At 38.6% G+C, this 18,514-nt stretch overlaps 1 protein-coding gene across 7 annotated transcripts in view; it reads left to right on the top strand.

The window, feature by feature from the left end:
- LOC132127794 (roundabout homolog 2-like) overlaps positions 1–14,714 on the top strand; it is a 135,824-nt gene extending 121,110 nt beyond the window's left edge. For 5 of the 7 annotated variants that reach the window (XM_059539901.1, XM_059539904.1, XM_059539900.1 and 2 more), the window contains 18 exons: positions 1,137–1,218; positions 1,556–1,724; positions 5,015–5,181; positions 5,613–5,734; positions 5,849–6,065; positions 6,300–6,424; positions 7,090–7,267; positions 7,511–7,738; positions 7,986–8,025; positions 8,121–8,260; positions 8,382–8,657; positions 9,070–9,214; positions 10,796–11,017; positions 11,704–11,888; positions 12,015–12,119; positions 12,211–12,384; positions 12,604–12,746; positions 14,278–14,714. In XM_059539901.1, the coding sequence (XP_059395884.1) occupies positions 1,137–1,218; positions 1,556–1,724; positions 5,015–5,181; positions 5,613–5,734; positions 5,849–6,065; positions 6,300–6,424; positions 7,090–7,267; positions 7,511–7,738; positions 7,986–8,025; positions 8,121–8,260; positions 8,382–8,657; positions 9,070–9,214; positions 10,796–11,017; positions 11,704–11,888; positions 12,015–12,119; positions 12,211–12,384; positions 12,604–12,746; positions 14,278–14,289 (2,730 nt within the window). In that variant the 3' untranslated portion in view covers positions 14,290–14,714. The remainder of the gene's footprint in view (positions 1–1,136; positions 1,219–1,555; positions 1,725–5,014; positions 5,182–5,612; positions 5,735–5,848; positions 6,066–6,299; positions 6,425–7,089; positions 7,268–7,510; positions 7,739–7,985; positions 8,026–8,120; positions 8,261–8,381; positions 8,658–9,069; positions 9,215–10,795; positions 11,018–11,703; positions 11,889–12,014; positions 12,120–12,210; positions 12,385–12,603; positions 12,747–14,277) is intronic. The other 2 variants (XM_059539903.1, XM_059539905.1) reach the window with 1 other exon arrangement.
- The last annotated feature ends 3,800 nt before the right edge of the window (positions 14,715–18,514 follow it).

Genomic DNA, 18,514 nt, shown 5'->3' with positions numbered 1-18,514 from the left:
CTCAATGGAAAGCTTTTTAAACTTACGAAGACACTAGTATGAAAACAATCTCAAATCTGATGGATTCCTTTGATTAAACTGTACAGTGTGGTGTGCTGTTTTAAAGTGTTTAATGGGTTACACAGTTGCGTATTGATTTCTGTTTAATGTTAATTGCATACACTACCATTCAAAAGTTAGAAGTCAGTAAGATTTCTTTTTTAAATGTAATTTTAATACATTACATTGATAAAAGGTCACAATAAAGACATTTCTAAAGTTTCTATTTCAAATAAATGCTGTTCTTTTGAACTGTCTATTCATCAAAGAATTCTGAAAACATGTGTAATGTTTCCACAAAACACAAATGTTTTCAACATTGATAATAAGAAATGTTTCTTAAGCACCAGATCAGCATATTAGAAATATTTCCGAAAGATCATGTGACACTGGAAGAAAAGCCTGGAGTCATGGATGATGAAAATAAATTACATTTAAGATATATTAAAATAGAAAAAATATTATTTAAATATATTTAAAAAACAGATTTTATAAATGGTAGTATATATTAGTGTGGTAATAATGGGGTTCAACTATTAAACTGACAATTGATTTCAATGGAATTTGCTGTTAGCATGTTTCAAACTAATTATGTGCTACTCTAAGCATATAAATACATTATGAACACAAATATTGAATGAAACACTGTACTATAATTAGATTGAACTATTTCTTACATACTTTTCAGTATTGAATGAATTTCTCAACCCGTCCACCGTCTCGAGTGTATTTTTTATGCACGTGTCGCAATGCACTGTGGGGCTTCATTCTTTGTGAAAGATGCTGTTTATAGTTTGCCTGTTATAGAAGTAATTATTTTGCCTCTGTGTTAGGTGCATTCCTATGATGCTGTAAAAAATATGCCAACATACGAGCTCACTGGGTTTCACAACAGCACATTATTTTCTTCCTGTCTCTTACTTCAATAGTAATAGGAAAAAATAACTGTTGATCCTGTATTACTGCGAAATAATAGGCAATTTCGAGGAATTTGTGCTCATTTGTCAAGATTTTCACGCTGCTCTGAGCAGAGTGAGGCAATGCATTGTGCTTGAGTCGATCCATACAAATGCTGACCCTGAGCCTGCTGTTGCTAGGAAACGGACTCCGGGGCCTACACCTGTGTTGCCTCCAGTTTGAGTGGAGAGACGAGCTGGAGTGGTGTACTCACAGTAAAAGGTAAAAAAAAACACACACACACACAAGTGCTCCATCATCACCTTTATGTGTCCTTATCCTTGACAAACTGCATCATATCATCTTCAAACTGAGGGAGCCGCTTCCATCGCAAGTTTGCTCAGTAGATACATGCATCCATTTACTAGAGTAGTGCTGACCTAAGATCAGATTTGTCCTGTTCAATATTGACTTCTGTTATAATGTCCTATAAATCTAGACTAACATGGAAACAGCGAGAGTTTTCTGATATATTCTGCAAACAGAACCATAGCTTACAGAATGATAACTTGAACCAGTATGAAGACGGCATGCTTATATTCTGACCTTATCTTTACAGAGAGTGGCGGTCTCTCTGTACCCCCGGTTTCAGAGCCCTACCAGCTGCCCGGTCCCCCCCAGAAGCCTGTAGTAACTGATGTGAGCCGTAACAGCGTGACCCTGACCTGGCAACCGAACGCACATGAAGGCGGAGCGGCTGTCACCTCTTACATCATTGAGGCTTTCAGGTGAGCTGGCGTACTCTGTAAGAGTCTCCATTCTGTTCCCTTCCTGTTTGTTTTCCTTTCTAGCCAAGATAATATTGTTTCCTGCCAGAGGCTACTATAGGGGTCTATTCTTCATTTTTTATTAATTCACTGTCACTGTCGTCGCTGGTCAGCCGTGACAGACGGGGTAATACCACCGCATGGCTGCCCTGTCCCTGACCCCTTCCCCCCGCTCTACTGTTCCTCACAGTCATGTAAGGACAGCTACATCCTGTGCTTACATATCACATCCTGCCTCCTACAAGAATCACTCCCCTCAGGCGGCAACCTACTGCCAGAGACATCTAAATTAATAGCAACTGTATTGGTGTTCTACAATTGAATTTCAGACATGGACTGGAGGGCTTATTTAAAGGGGATATAGTTTTATGAATTACTGAATTCTATACATTTAGGTTTCTTGTGGTAGTTTAGTAATTTAGCTTTACTTGACTGTGTTCCACCCTTTTATTAAGAGGTTTGCAACAGTGCCTGTTATGTAAATTGCCGCAGTTTTGATTAGCTAACCTCTGCATATTGGTGTAGCACACAGTGTTGTTCCTTATGGCAGGCTACGTTTTTGGGCAGTTAAGAGCACAACGTTTTTTACGGAAGCCCATTTCCACCACTGAATTAAAAAAAAAGTGAATTGTTAGTTTTTATCTTATGATCCTGACTTTGATATAATTCTGATTTTATATCTTGCAAATCTGAATTTTTTTTTTTTTTCAATTCTGATGGGGGAAAAAAACTGATATGTTCTTAGAATTGTTCTTAGATATAAAAGTTTATATCTCACAATTCTGAGTTTATTTCTCAGCAACTTTCATATCATGCAATTCTGACTTACTTTCTAAGAATTGCAGTTTAAATATCAAATTTTTTTTTAAATCTTTTTTTCTCAATTTGCCAGTTTATATCTCGCAATTCTGACTTTATGACTTGCAGTTGCATGTTTATTTCTCAAAATTCAGAACATTTCTAGATGTAAACTCACAATTGTGAGAAATAAGTCAGAATTATGAGATAAAAAGTCACAGTTACCTTTTTTAATTTTTTAATAAGTGGCGGAAACAGGCTTCCATAGTTTTGGCATCATAACAATTTCAGAATTATTTTATTTCAACATAGTCTTTATAAATGTGCTTGGTGAACCCGGTTATGCACAATAATGGAGATTCAATGTGTGTGACAGTCATAGCAAAATAATTAACATGGTGTCGGAATAATTTTATTTAAAAAAGCATTTTCTTGGTAAAAAAAAATATATATATATATATTTCAGTTAATTTGTTCATTTTTAACACATTTTCTGAATTTAATTTTTGTTTTCTAGACTAATCGATTAACCATGCTTATTTTATTCTCTTGGCAGTTCTAATAGGATATATATATATAAGAAATACTTCAGTTTTTACTTTTGTACAATGAGTTAAAAAAAAAATGCTTTCAACTTTAAAGTAGTTTGACAGTAAAACACGGAAACTATTTATTTTGTAATGATTTGCTTTACTATTATCAAAAAGGCCAATTATATAATTAGTAATTAGTTTAATCTCACACAGTATAAATGGGTTTGTAATACATAAAAAAAACAACTTTTTATTTTCTAAAAGAGATCCCCTCATACAGGGATCATCATATTTGGTGTCCAGGGCAACCAAAAAAAAAAAAGAAAATCCTTGCACTTTTTTTGTGAAAAAAGTTGTCAAAACAACAAAAATCGCTTGTTTTAAGTTTTGTTCAGTCTTCGAAAGGTTTGTTCATAGAAGCATAGCTTGAGAAATATTCTCACTCTGATAGCTGAGGGTCTCAGTATGACATGCTAATGAATTCAAATGTAATCCACACTGACACTTCTTTAAGCTATTGTAGGCTGGCTGAAATTGGGCTACCTCTAATTACAGAACCAAGGTCCTGCAGTCCTTAGAGGGAGGGCAGACAGCAAACGGGGTATACAGCAACGGAAATGTAGAGAGCCACACACACATTTTCATTTTTCTCTACCTCATATACACACCCTATATCTCTGTCCTCTCCCTTGCCCTCCTGGGTAACAGTTAGCATGGCCCCACATCCTTAAAATTGATTCTTTATCGAGTGCTGTGGTGCTTAAAGGGGTGTTTGCTATACAGTTTTCTTTCCCTGAGGTGCTGTGGAACAAGTACAGAGAGCTGGGAAAGGGAGGTGGAGAAGAACTGAGATTGAGGGTGAGGAGGTTTTAGGCTGTTGACACCTCGATACAGGGGGAAAAAGGTTAATGTTGCGGTCCACTTTTGGAATATATGCATGTTTATGCAGGTGTTTATAAGAGCCCAGTCACGGTCTGGCTGAAGAAAAGGGAATTGTCTGTGCCTCAGCCTTTCCCTGTTTCTTCCATCCCAGCTGATAGCAAAGTGACCTTGGATTTATCGTTCCTATCGGTGGGCTGCTGAAGGAATATTTATGAGGTTCCCAGCATTTATGGCTTGGCCTAATTGTGCAGGTCGAGCTTTTATTGGCTTTGTGTCTGCTGCAGGAGTTGCCACCGGGGAAAAATAAACCTTGAACACACCACACGTGACTGTTGCTCTAAACAAGGATGATGGTTAACCACAGACAAGTGAAGAGGAATATCCCAAAGCCTTTTGGCACAGACAGATGTCATTGTTTATTAGATGGGGATGCATGTTTTCATGAATCTTGCCCACCTGTATGCCACATCTAAGTAGCTCTCTTGGTTCTCATTAAGTCAAGTTCATATCATGCTTAGGTGTGATCTGGATGTTAAAAAAAAATCGGTGTTCTTAAATTCTGTATCCCTGTACATAATCCGTCAATGTTTTCAGTCTGTTTAATAAAATCTCATTTCAGTATCCAAGGTGATTGTTGCATTATGACTAGCCTAGTCTGTGCCATAAATAAATCTATCACCGCAGAGATCTTTTTCTAGTCACGCCAAGCACTGTCAAGCCAAAGGCTACAAGAATAGCATCACAGAAGAGCTGGGTCATTAAACAGACACATGTAATGACAGTCAAAAGAGTGCAGATAAACATCTATGACACTGACTTTGTTGTTAAACCCTCCTGTCTCTAATGGTGTGCAACAGCTTAAGGACAAATGTAGGACAAAACATTTGTGTATTGATGTTTTATTCCGATTGAGCTTCATTAATCTGCTAGTTTTTATATTGTAGAGCATAAACACGTATGGAATTAATGTTTCTGTAAATGTGATGAATAATTAATGTAGTAATATAATCTCTATAATCTTTTTGTCCATTTTTTCAGCCAATCAGCGGGAAGTACATGGCAGACGGTGGCAGATTTTGTGAAACTGGAGAAGCACACGGTTACTGGACTGTCTCCGAATACAGTTTACCTGTTCATTGTGCGGGCGGTCAATGCTTACGGCTTGAGTGACCCCAGCCCCATCTCAGAGCCTGTGCGCACTCAAGGTCTGTACGCTGGAGACCAAACAATTTTATGAGCTCTTCAAAAATCTGTGAACGTGTAATACAGATTATATGTTGTATAACTGTTATTGAAGTACACAAACAAATTATATGTGAAGAGCAAAATAAAAGTGCTTGTTTTTACAGATTATATATTAATCAGTTCCTTTCAATGTGGATAGCATCTAATCATGAAGCATTTTTTGCACCAAAAGCAGAAAAAATATTTGTATTTCTATTTTGTGTCTATATTTGTATTTTTTATTTAATTTCAATAAAATAAAATCAAGTAAAAAACAATGATATATAAGCATTTTACAATGTAAAAAATAAATAAGTAGGTTTAATAAATAGTGTGTGTGTATATGTATATGTTCATATAGACACACGATTTAAAGATGTTCATTTGAGGTGTTTCTTGTTGTCTTTTGCAGATGTCAGTCCTACAGGTCAAGGTGTGGACCATCGGCAGGTGCAGAGGGAGCTGGGAGAGATGGCTGTGCAGCTTCACGAACCAGCACTGTTGACAGCATCCAGCGTGAAGATCAGCTGGAACGTGAGTGCTGCTAATATCTGCCCTCCAAATCAGCCCCTCGCCGGCCTTATGACTCTCCTGCCGCCTCACTTTATCTCATTTTTCTGTCTCGGTCTCCCTCTTTCCATCTGTCAGGTCGATCGTCAGTCTCAGTACATCCAGGGTTATCGTTTGCTTTATCGTCCTGTCGGCGGCTCCTGGTCCCAGCAGGAAGTGAAAGCTGCAACAGAGCGTAGCGCTGTCATCGCTAACCTGCTCAGAGGCACGGAGTACGAGATTAAAATACGACCCTACTTTAACGAGTTCCAGGGCATGGACAGCCGCCTGCTGACGTTTCGCACGCCAGAAGAGGGTAAGATATCTGCAGCTCTTTCAGTTTCCATTTGATGCACTTCAATTTAATTTCGTTCTAATCAATTCAATTCGGGTTCATTCAGCCCAGCCCGACTCAATTCTATTCTGTTGTACATAATATGAAGATGAATCGCTTCATTCAAGCAAATAAAATTATGGAGAGGGCTAACGTAGATTTACTATTAAGGACACTCACTTTTCAAAATGTTATTTTAATTGAATTCTCTTCCAGTTCCCAGTGCCCCCCCTCGTGCTGTAACCGTGGCAACAGTCAAGCTCAGCAACAGCTCAAGCATCAGTGTATCATGGCAGCCTCCTCCCACTGAGATGCAAAATGGAGTCATTCAAGAGTATAAGGTATTTTTTAGATAGCAAAAGTCATTCAACAAAACAAACTTAGTATATCCCAACCAGACGCATTGCAAAAAGTAACTTGTGAAAGTAAAAATGCTGATAATGATATGTCACAATACATTCAGCATATTATTTGATTTGATTATTAATGTTATATATATATATATATATATATATATATATATATATATATATATATATATATATATATATATATATATATATATATATATATATATATATATATTTAATAGTTAATTTTTGTTGATTTTTTCATTTGTTTTTCAAATTTAAAGTCCTCAACATTTTTTATCAAGTGTAAATTTATGTCCCACTCACATTTTCTTGATTTAATAAACATTACTTACACTATCAGAGGTGGGATTTATAGCATCAACCAATCACAGCCAAACATAATCATTCATATTGCGATGGAGGCTTTGTTTCCTCTCACATGACTTTCCCCCATTAATTCTCAATGACACCCCAGCAAACTCACTGCGTGGGATTTTGTTAAAACTCAATGGGCTCAGGGGAGGCAAGAGAGCCCTCTCGAACTTTTCCTGCTAGTGTCTTTCTTGGTGTCTTCTGTAGATGTGAGTCTTACAGGTCAAGGACCAGGTTAGGGCACTTAAGTATTTTTAATTTCAGATCGAATCTCTTTTCAGGTTTGGTGTCTGGGTAACGACTCTCAGACGCGCTACCACATCAATCAGACAGTGGATGGAAGCGTGCTGACAACTTTATTAAAGGGGCTTTTACCCGGCGTGTTGTACCAGGTGGAGGTGGCCGCAGTGACCAGCGCAGGAGTGGGGACACACAGCCAGCCCGTATCTGTGCTTATCAGTGAGTACTCACTGAAAAACCAGCCGTGACTATTAAACTGAAAGAATTAAAGAGTAGAGTGATGGGCTTGTGGAGTTGAAGTACTAAAGAATTGTGTAAATTCTCTTTGATTGCTTTTTAAAGTCCCGCTATGAGACTAAATTGCTTAATTCTTTCCAATAAGCTGAGTCCTATTAAGACATTCTGTCTGAGTAACACTTTGATCTTTCTTTGATCTCTTTCCGTTCTCTCTCTCCTGTTCAGAATTGCCCGCAGAGCAGCCTACAGTCACAGGTGGAGGCAGCGAATCTGACGAGAATGTAAGTCTGGCTGAGCAGATCACAGACGTAGTGAAGCAGCCTGCCTTCATCGCAGGCATTGGCGGGGCATGCTGGGTAATCCTTATGGGATTCAGTGTGTGGATCTACTGCAGACGGAAGAAGAGAAAAGAGCTCAGCCATTACACAGCATCATTTGCATACACACCTGCAGGTATGCACGCACATATCACACAAAATGACATTTGACATTAAATGATGATGTAGCTGTGTTATTTTAGTATTTATATACTATTTAATTTTAGTAATTTTAGTATGAAAACTTGTTTTATTTCAGTTAGGTGCCAAGGCATCTTTTATCTTTTTTGTTTCAGCTTTTTTGTTTTTTAGTTAATGGAAATTATTTGTAATAGTCTGAGTTTTAGTTAACAATCACGACACGTTCTTTCATCTCTCTACAGTTGGTTTCCCACATGGAGAAAGTTCCGGACTTAATGGAAGGTAAATGGTTCTTTTAGCTCCTTAAGCATTTATTCAGAGTGTAAATACAGTGACTTTAGTTCATTCTATATTTATTGATATGTCTGGATATGTAGGCCTGGTATGATGGGTGCTAACATAGGAAATTACCCGTGGCTGGCTGATTCTTGGCCAACTACCAATCTAGTGCACAATGGGAAAGACTCGGTGAACTGCTGTACATCTAAACATGACACCCCGGAGAGATACTATAATGGTAAGACTTGCTGATATAGAGCAACACCACCGGCTGTACTGTTAAATTAATTTAACACTAAGTTTCCACAGCACAGAGTCTCATTAATTAAACCTTAATTAATTTACCATCACTTCCTCAGAGGCGGGAATCTCTAATTACCTTAACCAAAACGAGAAGTACAGCACAGACTCCAATGAAGGCCCCATCTACAGCACCATTGATCCCACCAGCGAGGACCTGCGCAGTTTCTCTGCTCAGTTCTCTCAACATACCACACCCTACGCCAGCACTCCCATCATGCCTTTCACCAACCAGGCGCCCTGCAGCCCTGAACAAGATGGCAGCCACTGGATGACTCAGCCTGGAACCTCCAATGCTCAATATGCCCAGCCAGACCGCTCCAAGACTGATAACGGTATCTTTCCAGTCTTATCTGTTCCCTTCAGTGCTAATACGAATGTTGTGCTTGGCTATGTTACTTAAGTATTTTTTTTATATTATTATAGTACTATTACAGTGCTTAGATTTTTACATTTTCAGTTTTCATTTTAAAATTTAGTCATTTGATGTTCTTTTGTCATTTTTATTAGACTTTTTAAAACTTATATTTAGCTTTAGTTTTATATTTTTTGTCATTTTAGTGTTTAAACTTATTTCAGTTAGCTGCCATGTGAATGTTTCTATTTCTCTTTACATTTTATTTTAGTTTAAGTTTCCTAAAATGTATTTAAAGTTTTATTTTTTCATTTAATTGTAACTTTAGTTAACAAAAAAGAAAAGAAAAAAGGTGCTTTGTTATTCACAAAATTGCTTGCTTTTTCTTACAGTAAAACAACCAAAGCAGAAGTTGATTGGGAAGCCAGTGAAAACGCCATCTCTCAATTGGATGGATGCGTTGCCGCCGCCACCTCTCTCTGGAGATCTGGACGAGTGTGAAGAGGAAGATGATAATGAACTAATCCAGGACATGGGGTAACGTTCACTGGATGGCTGTAGATTTAACTCATTGCTGTGTCAGCTGAACCAGCCTGAAAAATAATGTTAGCATTATTTAAACTAAAAAGCCACAATTTGACATGTTATTTTATCTTGAGAAAAACTTTAAGCCAGTTAAGTAGGTCAGTTAATAGCTGCCCAAAAAGTTTCTCAATCAGGACTTTGGCAGACAAAACAAACCTCAAGTCTCTCCCCAAGTTCACACACACAATTCATTTTAGTTTTTAACTTCATTTCCATGTCTTCAAGACGACATCTTTTACCAATTTGCTGGCTAGCTGGGAACATGGCCTTACTTAAAGTTTAAGGTTTTGCTGATTGTTCCAGGAACAGTCTCAGAATTCTCAGGGCCAGAGTGGTTTGATTGCCGTTGACAAGGCTGTATATAGGGGCTAACAAAGTTAGCGATATTCTATCCTTGAATCTGGCCTGTTTCCTCATGATGGCCTGACTGAATTATGTTTTCTTTTGCTGGTCTGTATCGCATTAGTTCCTTGTTAGAGAAGCGCACGGTCAGCAGTAGCCACAGAATGCCCCGGCCGCGGGCGCTGACGGGTAGAAACACTCTTATTGCTTTCTGCCGCCACTTCAGCCCAATGGCTGCCCGTAAGAGGCACTAACAAGGACGAGTCACATTAGTCGCAGCGGTTAACCAGCCTTGGCTCACAGTGGAGATCCGTGAATCCGATAACCTTGACATAGCCTCCCGCAGTAACCACATTAGCCAGTGACAGGTACAACCCTTCTCAAGTTCCTTCCTCCGAGCATCAGTCGTCATTCAGGGCACAAGCATGCAATGCAATACTCACAACCAGACTGGATTTTCATGACTAGTCCTCAAAAGTGTGATGAGCTAATGAATCATAAGGTTAACCTTTGTGGCAGCCCAAAGGCAAGAGCATCAGCTCTGTTGCTGCAATATGATTATAATTTTTATAACTCACCCTTCAACTCTGCAAGGCCCGAGAACTCAACAAAAATATCAAGCAGCCACATAAACCAAGAGCGTGCCGTGTGTAGGTGTCATTCAGCTCAGCGGTTTGCCCTCAAAGTGCCCAAGGCATAACATCCAGTCAGTGTCACTCAAAATGCCACTGCATTTAACTTCTTTTCCATCGCTCTTGCATGGATTGTTCCTGCGAGGTCTAAAAGATCATGCATAATGTTATCTGGAGGCCAGGCTGACTCTTTTGACACAACAGCAGTAGGAATCAATATGCCACCGGTTGCATTGACCCGGTGATTACTGCAGCAGGCAATCATAATGAGTGTGCCATGATTGATTTAGCACAGAGGTGCTGGAGTTACTTAACCCTTTGCTAAAAATGAGGGAATATAGTCATAGAGCAGAAATAAAGTCACTTATTCTCCCACTTTAAGTGAGGAGGGCAAACAAGTGATAAGAAAAGTGGATGTTATATTTATAATAATAGATAAGTGGTGGGTAGAATATGTGCTCTGTCAAATTTGACGTGTTTTCAATATGTTTATCATCATTTAGAAAGATTCTAAAGTCATCTAGCTGTAAATATTATTGAAACCTTTCTTCTCACTCAGGTCCGATGAAGAAGAGTGGTGTCCTCCTCTCCCGGATAGGACTTACCTCATGGATGGCGTGATGGAGGACAGTCCCGTTCCTCCTCCTAGAGGAGAGGCTTCTTCCCCCACCACATCCTACAGCCACCAGTCCACCGCCACCTTAACCCCATCTCCCAGAGACGATGGCCACTGCCACGACATACCACGTTTGCACCAGCTCGAACAGCCACAGATAGCACGGTGAGACACGTAAAACTTCAAGTAATATTTCACAATTATTGCATGCATTAGTTTTTTATTGTCAAGTCAGCATTTCAGAGTTTATTTCTCTTTTATTTTCCGCTTTTTTGACAGTTTGAGATGGGCATTTGTCAACAAGATTTGCTTGCTATAAACTTTATTTGATAAGATGCAGCATAAACAACATTTACTCTAATCTCGAGGCGACGTTCGCTTAAAAATACTTAATGTGAGCCATCCTTCATCTTTCAGGAAACTGCTCTCCTGAATTAATAGAATAGTTTATTTGTTTTCATTCTCTTAGGAGAATTTTTACAGTGTTATTATTTGTTCCTGTGGAGAAAACTTGTTATATGAATAATTTATTCCTCTGCAGGTCCGTATTTGTAGATTATCATGGCACAGAGCAAATTTTGAGACTCTCATTAAGCTTTCTGCTAGATTGCAGTTGCGCCAAGTATAGAAAGATCATTTACTTTTACAAAGTGCTGATCTTGGCCTACTGTGTTTTCAATTTAAAATGAGTTCATATAATAGTGTTTTGTGTGCCTTATTGGCTGCAGATCTGGGTTAAAACAAAGAGATCTATTGAATGGGGCGCATTTCAGTTAATAAATATTTAGCAAATTTCATGCTGTCCAACTTTGTTTTAATTGGCCAAACATTTTCTTTTTTTTTGTGGAAAGCCGGTTGCCATGCGGACCTGTGCCTGTGCCGCGAGCACCAAGCCCCCCTCTAACCCAGTCCAACCCAAACCTGGCGGCCAATCAGGAGTGCCCTGACAACACTGTGCCACACCGCTCAGCACACAAGCGGGATCTGAGCCAAGGAGCTGCCCAAAGTGTAGAGAACATCAGCAACGCCACACCAGGTGTGTTTCCATTTCTATATAAACGTGCCACAGAAGTTTGGCTGCTCAAGTAAAATCCAACTTTCATGATCACAGCAATATTTAATTAGAAATGTTCTACATCCTTCTCACCACCCCCATTTTCAGGTCGAGTGAGGCCCTATGCAGACCACACACCGCCTGGGCAGAAGTCCAAGGTGAAGAAGAAAGCCTCCAAGAGCGGTCAATACCGAAGAGATATACTGCAAGGCGGTGAGTTACTGACCAGGCCTTTTCTAGAATGAAGTTAGTTTATCATTTATCCTGCTCCCGCATACTTAACATGCTGATCACATCTCTGCAGATCTTCCCCCTCCACCAGAGCCGCCTCCTGAAGATGAGGTCGACTGTGCTCAAGTAGGGGGATTTGAATGTGGGCAGACATCCCTTGAGAGAGTGGGCAGCTCCCATTCCTCCATGGAGAGGAGAGAACAGAGCACACCCAACCGGAAGAACTCCTCTCATAGACGAATAGACGGTTAGAGCTGACACCTGATAAAATAACTTAAATACTGTAAAAACATTTTGTCTCTTAAAGGCACAAGCATACATGTTTTTTTTTATGTATATGTGTGTATATGTAAGTATATATAGGGTTAAATAGACTGGCTTTTTATTTTAAAGTTAATAAAAGTTCTATTCGGTATCAATACACTTGTGAACCCTAAAATTTTGGTATTGTTTATGTTGCGCACAGCAGAAGACGATTTAATTCCTTACAACAAGCCCAACTTCCTGTCTCGGGGTCAGATGCCCAACAATTGTTCCACAACAGGAAGTTCATCATCACGGGGGTCAACAGGATCACGGGGGCACGAAACGGGCAGGAAGAAAAATGATGTAAGACCATCATCAGTAACTTTTCTCACACTGTAGAAAATAATTTACTTTATCAGTCACTAAAAACAACAGCATACAAGAGTAATATTTACAATTAAATATGCATTAAAATTATTTATCTTAATTCATTTATACAAAATATTAATTTATAAAAATGACACATTACATTAAGACTTGTTTTCTTAACAGGCAAATTGTTCAGCTGTCTTTTTTAATGCTTAAAACAAGAAAATATCTTGCACAATTTTTTTCTCTCAAATAAATCCATATTGTTTTAGGATGCTTAGATATTTTTAAAGTAATTCAAGACAAAAATAATACTGATTAAGATAGTGGTTTTAAGTGCATGCTTTCAAGATTAATCCTCGTCCTCCCAAATCTTAACCCTAATCCTAAATCTCAAACATTAGCCAAGCTTAGTCAGACATGGCCTCGCAAACACGTACGTTAGTTTATCTTTTCTTAACACACATTTGTTGGTGAGACAGAATTGAGAAGTGTGGATGAGTCCATCTGGCTGTTCAGCACATAGTGTAAGTGTTGTGTAGAGGCACAGGACTTGTAGCCAGCAATCAGACACTTCCTCTGAAGTACATTCCCCACTGCTTGGAGAACTTATAACAAGAGTGATCTGTCTGTAAAGTGATTTTTCTCATATCAAACACTTGCACGATTATTTATAACCAAGTTTTTCAGGTCTCAAATACAAAAGTAGACATACTTAGAAAATGTTGTCATATTCTTACTTACTAAATGTGTTGTATTCACCAAAGAGTAAATGTTTGTACAAAATAAGCAATAATCTTTTTATTCACTGATTATTATACCATAATGGTATTTTTTATTTTTTTTACAGTATCTCCCTACTGACTTGAATAGTTGTGTGATGGGAACTGGGTTATGCATATCTTAGGTCACTCCGTATGGGCTGAAGAGTCTCTTCAGATGTGTGACCCTCTCTCAGGTTACCCCCTCTGGAACATAAAAGACTGGCCAAATAAAAGAGGGCGATACGTTCCCTGGGGAGAGAGTTTCGGGTTACCCCGTACTGTCATGGTGGTTAACGTTATCATTCCAGTCGAACAGAGAGCGTGAATAGGTGCTTGACACAGAGAAGAAAGAAGGGGTCTGCCCCTGAGATCGCCTTTATTCTGCATTCTCAGATCTCGTCACGTCACATGATGAAATCCCTGTTGCATTAAGTCATCTGTAAACATACCAAACCAAAAAAGGCTTTCTTTTGTCCTGAGAGAGGCCACAATTGTGAACTTAATAGACCAGATAAGCTGGTTGACCATTTTAAATGACCAGTTAAAACCATTAGCTACCAATGAGGGTATATTTTGACCACATTTACTGTGGTAAAGCTGCTATAATGACCAGCATTTTCCATATAAAACAATCTATATGGTCCAAACTGGTCTAAGCTACTTTTAAATGCCAGTATTTGCATCAAACATATTATTCTGTCAACTTTAAATAAAAGATTATCTTTTCTAATTCAATTTTTTCTCCTTTGCTTCTCTTCCAGGAGATGAGATAAGGGAAGGCTGTGAGACGCAGGAAGTTTTACTTAGACATCCCTCCGTTTTCGTTCGGAAGCTGAAGAGAAGAACCTAAGAGAAGTGGATGAGTGTACAGATTTCAGAGCGTGAATCTGGGACTTTTGATTATATTATGAATTATTATTGTTAGTTATTTATGGCCTTCATGGGGGCATTTTTCATCACGCTGTCACTGTAAATAATCATCCGTTGAAGCTTTTTACATGGGGTCCAGATGCCAGGAAAGAAGAGTATATTGTATTTATACATGAAAGAAGAAATGAAATCATGTTATAAGCTCCGATATTATAGATAAGTTAATGTCTGAATGTGCCAACCTCTTGTAGAAATGTATACAGCAGCATTTCAAAGCATTATAATATTGCACTCGCGTTGTGCTGGAGAACAACAACAAACAAAAACACACACACAAAAAAAAAAAAAAAAAAATAGAAAGCACAATATGTGTTGTTTGACCAGCCAGCTAGACAGCCAGCCTCATGACCTAACTGAGCCGAGGACGCTTCTGTCTGTCCGTCTCGTCTCCGTCTGTGGATCCCCAACGTTGCAGTCACAAGAGAATGTGGTCTTTTTTCCCCCTTTCTTTTCAAAGCCAAGAGAGTTTGTCTTTTGACGACTGTTGTGAACGATTGTACTTGTCTTTTTTTTAAGGAGTGTTTTGGAGATCATGAGGAAATGTATTTCATTCAAAAAAATCTAAGTTATGTTCCTTTGACTAACTTTTTGGTAGTCCTTGTTGTTTTGTATAAATAAAATACATTTGCTGAACTATATGGGTTTGCCCTAGTATGAATCATGGGGTGTGGTTGTGTGTATTATATATAAAAGTTTATATTTTTCGTAAAATAATACACATACACACACACACACATATACACACACACACACACACGTTTTACTAACTTTGTTGTCATTTATTGTAATGTATATAGGCTAGTTTTTATTGATTTTATTTCATTTAAACACGTTTAATCATGTTAAACTAAATGAAAAACAACTTAATTTGAAATTGTTTGTTTTTGTTTCTGTATTTTATTTCATACCTTAATTTTAATTTAAGTTGCAACTTTTAATGGTTTTATTTTATTGGGAAGTCGTGGCCTAGTGGTTAGCGAATTGAACTCACAATCAAAGGGTTGTGAGTTCGAGTCTCGGGCCGGCAGGAATTGTGGGTGGGGGGATTGCATGTACAGTTCTCTCTCCACCCTCAATACCACGACTTAGGTGCCCTTGAGCAAGGCACCGAACCCCCAACTGCTCCCCGGGCGCCGCAGCATAAATGGCTGCCCACTGCTCTGGGTGTGTGTTCTTAGTGTGTGTGTGTGTTCACTGCTCTGTGTGTGTGCACTTCGGATGGGTTAAATGCAGAGCACAAATTCTGAATATGGGTCACCATACTTGGCTGAATGTCACTTTCACTTCACTATTTAGTATATTTCATCTAATTTGCATAATAATGTAATTCATAGGATTAATGTTTTAGAAAGTTTGTTTAAAAGTTCTAAAGTCATTAGTTAGCTAGCTAGTTACGTCGTTACTTAGTTTATTCAGAAATCAGGCCTTACATTTTCATCAACAAAGACAAGGCGGGAGTATTCCGTGACCTTTCCGTAGAAATCTTTGGTTTCTACGGTTACAACAGACGCGCAGGCAGCCAGCAGCTAATTCTACCTGGCTGAACCGCCACTGAGGGGCATGAAATAACCTCTTCCAGGGCAACACTGGATGCTGAGGAGGAGAAAGGGGGCGAAGGCGGAGTAGGAAAGAGGAATAAAGAAAACACAAGTGTGGTGAAAGGGACCGGGAGTTAGATAAAGCAAGTAACGTTAGAGGGTAAATAATGAAAGAAGAAAAACAAGGAATGTGAATTACTCCCACCTGAGACTCGCAAGCCTAAGGTGAGAAAAACAGTAGGAAAAAACAAGTAACGCTAGACATAAAAAGCAGTGTGTAACGTTACTTATATAGTCACAATGAGTAAAAAAGGAGAATGTAAAAATAAACAACGGTTTTTACCTCCGTACACTTCCATCCATAATGTTTGGTCCTGACTAGGAAAGAGAATACCAGGTGTTCCGATTCTTTAACGATTTTTTAAATTCATTTTAATGAATAAACATCAGGAATATAACTGTAGTAAACAGCAGATATCTAGTAATATATTTAGTACTGCTGCTTAAAACGCGCTGTCAAAACGGATAATGTGTATATTTGACTAACTGGTTGTGATTTAAATATTACGGTTTGTTGAAAGTTGTATGTGTTTTATTAACTATAACGAGCCGACTCAATTGAGTCATTCGTTCGAGATTCGGACTTTACAAAATACGGTCGGTCGGTATTTTGTCTTATGCTGCGTTCAAGTCCTCCTGGGAAGATCGTACGCACGAGGTGGAAAGTCGTGCTTATGACGGCATGTGCGTTCAAGTCACTTTCGTCAGAGCAAGATGGCGGAGTACTTTCTGTTAATTAATAACAAAAAAAAATAAAAAATACAGCAATGCTCTTAAACTCTTGTTCTAGAAAATGAAGAACAAAGAAATGTGCATTAGGTATACTTCGTTTTTTAATGTTTTTATGGGATTTAAATCCTGCCATGATTCAAAACTGAAAATCAAGTTCTGAAAGGTTGAAACAAAGTGTTCGAAAACTCTAAATCTTACAAAAAAAAGTTTTGCAAGATCGAAAAATAAGATTTGCAAGCTTGCAAAATGTAAAAAAACAAAAATATCTCTGCAAACATTATGTTGTTTTTGATATTTCCTTCAGAACTGCAACATTTTTTTTATGATGTTGCGCAAAGAATTTTTCAGAGTTTAGAATTTGTCACTGTTCTCCCAGTGTATAGTTTGTTTTCAAGATTTTAAACCTTGTAAATAGTGATCTGAAAACTGGTGTGCCAATAGGTGAAAAAAAGTTTTGAAACTCTGAAAACTGAGGTTCGAAAGGGCGAAACTTATTACATTACATTTGCACTCCTATTGCAGACAATTTTTTCAGAGCTGAGTTTACAACACCCACTTTGCGGAGATACGCCCACACAGTTGCGAGCTTGCGACTCACGTGAATTGTGGCAGCGTTGTCACGCAGCTCTGCTCTGAAACTCTGAAAAGTCCAATCACAAGTCGGATTTACTGGAAAGGTGGGATTGACCGACTGCTCTGCCAATAACAAAAGTGCACAGGATACGCAAAATAAATGGTCCTAAAATTTTAAAAAGGTTACCGACTTGTCGCTGGAATTCACCATACAATTGCCAGTAGCCACTGAGTTTACCACTGATAGACCGGCGGTGCATCAGTACACTCACCTCACACAGCGAACGACTCACTTTCCTCAGCGAACGAATCACTTTCCTCACGAACGACAGCGAACTGTTATTTATAAGCTTTTTTTTCCTTCTGGGGCCTGAAATTGATGAATTTTGGTAAATATTTAGCTAAATGTGTTTTTTTTTGGGCTGGTAGTAAGCTAGTGCTGGCACCTTGTCTGGTTTAGGCCTGTCATGGATAAATAATGATGACAATAAAACCGCCAGTAGGTGACAGCAAAACCATGGTTTAAGTATTTATTGAATCGTTCAAACCAAACTTTTCATTCAAAATGACTGATTCTATTAGAAAGGAAACAAGAGTCCATTTGAATGGACTGTTGAATCACTGGCTCACTTGATTCGTTGAAAATCTGATGAATTAAAGGAACAAAACACCGTGTTAAGGGCCGTTCACATGTCGCGCCTAAAAACGTGTGGAAAACGCGTCGCTTTCTCCTTCTTTCCAAAGCGCTCGGGCAGTTGCGCTCCTAAGGCGTCTGCTGTTGCTAAGCAACCATGACCTGCTCTCTCCATGAAGATGCGGAAATTTCAGCAAAGGATAAATGAATTTGCAGCACTAAAAAACGCTTGCAGTAGCTCTGCTACTAAATTTATTTCAAAATTCATACATCTTGGCTGAGCTTTCAACGTTGTTATGGGAAAGGATGAAGCTGATTGGTTGATTGATGAGTCGCTTCCATTATGAGCGCGCATACCGCGTGCTTACATTGGAGATAACGAGCTTGAGCGCACAAAAGACGCGATATGTGAACGGCCCCTTACTATATGCACTGTTGTAGCTACCAAATTAATAGCACATTTGTGCTCGCGCACATGTGCTGATACTCAAGAATTGCTTAATGTTCAATGAATATAAAAACGTAAAACAT

The sequence above is a fragment of the Carassius carassius genome, chromosome 45, assembly GCF_963082965.1.
Source record: "Carassius carassius chromosome 45, fCarCar2.1, whole genome shotgun sequence".
Lineage (NCBI taxonomy): Eukaryota > Metazoa > Chordata > Actinopteri > Cypriniformes > Cyprinidae > Carassius > Carassius carassius.
This window is presented reverse-complemented; position numbering and strand designations above follow the sequence as displayed.